This window comes from Pinus tabuliformis, chromosome 3_1 (assembly GCF_031772625.1).
Source record: "Pinus tabuliformis cultivar Carrire ecotype Pingquan chromosome 3_1, CPIR1, whole genome shotgun sequence".
In the NCBI taxonomy this organism is placed as follows: domain Eukaryota; kingdom Viridiplantae; phylum Streptophyta; class Pinopsida; order Pinales; family Pinaceae; genus Pinus; species Pinus tabuliformis.
In genome coordinates this window covers 707,440,566-707,444,500 of record NC_142301.1, presented here as the reverse complement: position 1 = coordinate 707,444,500, position 3,935 = coordinate 707,440,566, and the positions used below count along the sequence as shown (strand labels likewise).

Here is a 3,935-nt window from a genome sequence, read left to right as displayed (position 1 = left end):
ATTTTGATTTTCGTAACCCCGTAATTTTAGGAAGTCCAGACAAATAAGTCTGCTGCGTGAATAAGCCGCGGCCGCCCACCTTTAACACAGAGTGAACAATCCACGTCCACTTATTCAATGATCCTGAACTGGGTGAGGCACCAGTCAATGAATAAATGGAAAAAGCGTTAAACTGTTGATAACTCTGTTTCCCATTAGAACTTCCCTCTTTCCGTGAACACAGGCTTTTATAATTTGGTCTTTCTCAGATCGGTCCGAAAAGTAAACATAAGTCATATTGCTCAACACGACATCGTCTTTACATTATTAGTTCGTACCAAATTCAATATGCACCGTTGTAGGTTTGAATCCAGAAGAGTTTGTATTTCTTTTGATAACATCAGTTGAATCATAGACGTGAACGGGACGGCAGTAATTGGTTCCCTCGTGGGAAATTTCGCTATAAAAGGAGGGGTCTGGTGTTTGGGTTATTACAAGACTTTGCAAACATTTGCAGGCTAACGATGGAGGGGACTATCGGCAAAATGAGCTCCATTCTCCTTGCTACGACTTTAGCAATCTTCACTGCAATGGCGATCGTGATCACCGGTTTGCCTTCTGTGTCCGCAGAGGACTGCGGACGACAAGCAGGTGGAGCGCTTTGTCCCGGAGGGTTGTGTTGCAGCAAATTTGGATATTGCGGCAATACGCAGGCCCATTGTGGGCAGGATTGCCAAAGCCAGTGCGGAGGAGGAGGTTCGACTCCCACACCGACCCCACCAACACCCAGTCCCACCACGCCCACACCCACCCCCAGCGGGCAGGGAGTTGCATCTATCATTACCGAAGATCTTTTTAATCAACTGTTGAAGTACAAAGATGATAGCAGATGCAAAGCCAATGGATTCTACTCATACGCCGCCTTCATTAACGCTGCCAATGCTTACCCCGGCTTTGGCACCGCCGGTGATGCTACAAGTAACAAAAGAGAGCTCGCTGCTTTCTTTGGCCAAACTTCTCACGAAACCACTGGTAATATTTACTTGACTTTAACCATTCATTAATTATCTGATCTGATGTTTACCGGACTTTAGTTAACGAAGGAATTATATAAAATTAAATTGGGTTTAAACAGGCGGGTGGCAGGCAGCCCCAGATGGCCCGTACGCGTGGGGTTACTGCCTGAAAGAGGAGGTAGGGAGTCCTCCCCCGGTGTATTGCAATGCAACCCCCCAATGGCCCTGCGCATCTGGAAAGAGCTACTACGGACGTGGACCCATTCAAATATCATGGTCAGTTATTGATGCATAGATATACATCTTCTCATCAACTCTTTTAATTTACTTTCAACTCTCTAATGTTCGTATTGATTTGCTTTGCGTTTTTCAGGAACTACAACTATGGACCTGCCGGGAACGCAATCGGATTCGATGGCATAAAGAACCCCGACATTGTTGCTAGCGATGCCACCGTCTCTTTCAAGACCGCAATCTGGTTCTGGATGACCGCCCAGTCTCCAAAACCTTCCTGCCACGACGTCATGACCGGGAAATGGACTCCGTCCAGCAGCGACAGTGCCGCCGGTAGGGCACCCGGATATGGAGCGGTGACCAACATCATTAACGGGGGGCTGGAGTGCGGGAAAGGCAGCGACTCGAAGCAGGAGGACCGCATCGGCTTCTACAAGCGTTATTGTGACATTCTTGGAGTCAATTATGGATCGAACCTGGACTGCAACAATCAAACGCCTTTCGGATCCTAATCTCAACTTCACGTCATCAAAACTCAGTCACTGTCGTATGAAACTGAGGAAAATACGGTCCATGGATGTGAGCAGAAAGGGTCTTTTGTATTCCTGAGATAGACTGAATAATAAAAATGACTAAATAATAAAAATGGGGAATAATACAGTCCATTCATATAAGCGCCCCGTGTCTTTATGTATATCTGTCCATCTATGACGTTTGTGGTGGGATTTGCATGCCGGAGATTGTTCAAGGTCACGGAGATTAATTCTCTCCATACAGTTGCCTTTCAAAGGACTTTTTCACTAATATAAATATAGAAAAGGAACTCCAACTAATATAAATATAGAAAAGGAGTAATATGCATAGTTATTTAGTCGTTGTTTTTTACACAAAAAGTAATGGATAGCAGAATAATTATCTTGAAAATAATTATAAAGTTATTTTCAAACTTGAACTTTGGCATGCACAAAAGTTATTTTCAAATTCGAACTTTCGCATGCACAATTATTTATTCATAGTTGTTATATGGACATCTAAATTGTTTGTATTGGTTTATGATAGTTGTTATATGGACATCTAAATTGTTTGTATTGGTTTATGTTAATATTTAAAAATTTGTTCAAATATAGTTGTTACATGTCCATGTTTGAAAAATTGGGTAATGTTTATATTTATTTCTAAAATTTGGTGTGTTTTGATTTAGTTTTAAATTAATAAATTTTAATTTGTGTTCTGTTTAATTTTAAATCAATAAATTTTAATTTGTTTTTAAAAAATTATTGTATAAAATATTTTTTTAATATTTATTTATTTAAATTGATTTAAGTGTAATGATTTTATGTGATTAAATTAATAAAAAAAATCATTATTAGGAATGATTATATTAATAAAAAAACCATAAATTGAAATGTAAAAATACATATTTAATTTTACATTGACATTTTAATTTTTAATACAAAATATTCTATAAACAATAAAAATGATACAAATATGCAATAGCAAAAACTAATTATTATTATTCTAACTTATATAGATATAAAAAATGCTTCACCATTTTATTTTATAAATAACATTAACATAATTACACTATATAACCCACCATTAATAAAATACTTCATTATTATTTTAATGAATACAAATATATAGAATGCTTCACCATTTTATTTTATTCATGACATTAACATGATTACATCATGTAATTAACGGTTAATGAAATACTACAAATTGTATGATTCTTGAGATTATTTAATTAAAACTATAAAGCTGTGAAATGTGTTTAAAAATAAATTTCAATATTTAACCAGCTCAATAAATAATATGTTGTACTGCCAGCTCAATAAATAATAGATAGAAAAACTATAAAAACACATCAACTGAGAAAACTGTGACTTAAATGTTGTCGGTTACAGTGCCTGGTTATACTCAATGCAAATTATTAGTTACGCAGCTTCATGCGATGACCACCCGGAACAATGACTCATTAAACCACAACTGGTCAATACCCAAATCCTGGTAGAACAATACTACAACAACAAAAAGAGACGTTGCCTGGGATTTCGCAATAAATGGCTCAACCAGGTAAAAAAAACACAATCGGTGGCAAAAAGTTAAAACTACAAACATGGACCCACCAACTGTTGAACTACGCGCGGAGTATTTCGTGATTCATGGTTGTGTATTTAATGAGTACAGGTGTGGAGTGGTTTACCGTCACGATTTCTGCAGAAGAGTTCCGAAGGGACCAAGAACTTTTCCGTATTGTTAACCGGTGCAAAGTAACGTCTATAGAAATGGGAATATGGAAGTAAGTAAAATAAACATGAGTAAAATACTATCAAATAAATTTATTTTGTATTTTCAACTTCAACACTTATAAAATTTCAATTATTTGTCTAAAACTTAAATCTATCTTTTTTCACGTTCTACATATGCTTGAAATCCATGAATGTGGTAAAAATTTGAAATATATTTATGAAAGAATGCCCATGATTTCATGTAATCACCAGAGCCATAATTCCATTTCTTGGACCTGGGTTCAACCATGTTCATTCACCAAAACTTGAATAGGTTTCAAATGTGCACAGTATGGCATGATCTTGCCTCAAAAGGACCTAAAAAGTATATATAGTTGAAATATTAGATTCAGGCATTTTCAACACGGCATTTGGTAAAGTTCCAAGCTTCACATATAAGAAATTCAGAGATCTG

General features: G+C 36.7%; 1 protein-coding gene across 1 annotated transcript; it reads left to right on the top strand.

The window, feature by feature from the left end:
• The first annotated feature begins 461 nt into the window (after positions 1–461).
• Positions 462–1,903, top strand: LOC149189140 (putative inactive chitinase-like protein LaCIC). Its single transcript, XM_089411767.1, has 3 exons — positions 462–1,011; positions 1,115–1,271; positions 1,369–1,903. Exons 1-3 carry the CDS (start codon positions 504–506, stop codon positions 1,739–1,741), a joined length of 1,038 nt encoding a protein of 345 aa, XP_089267893.1. The 5' UTR covers positions 462–503; the 3' UTR covers positions 1,742–1,903.
• Positions 1,904–3,935: the final 2,032 nt, after the last annotated feature.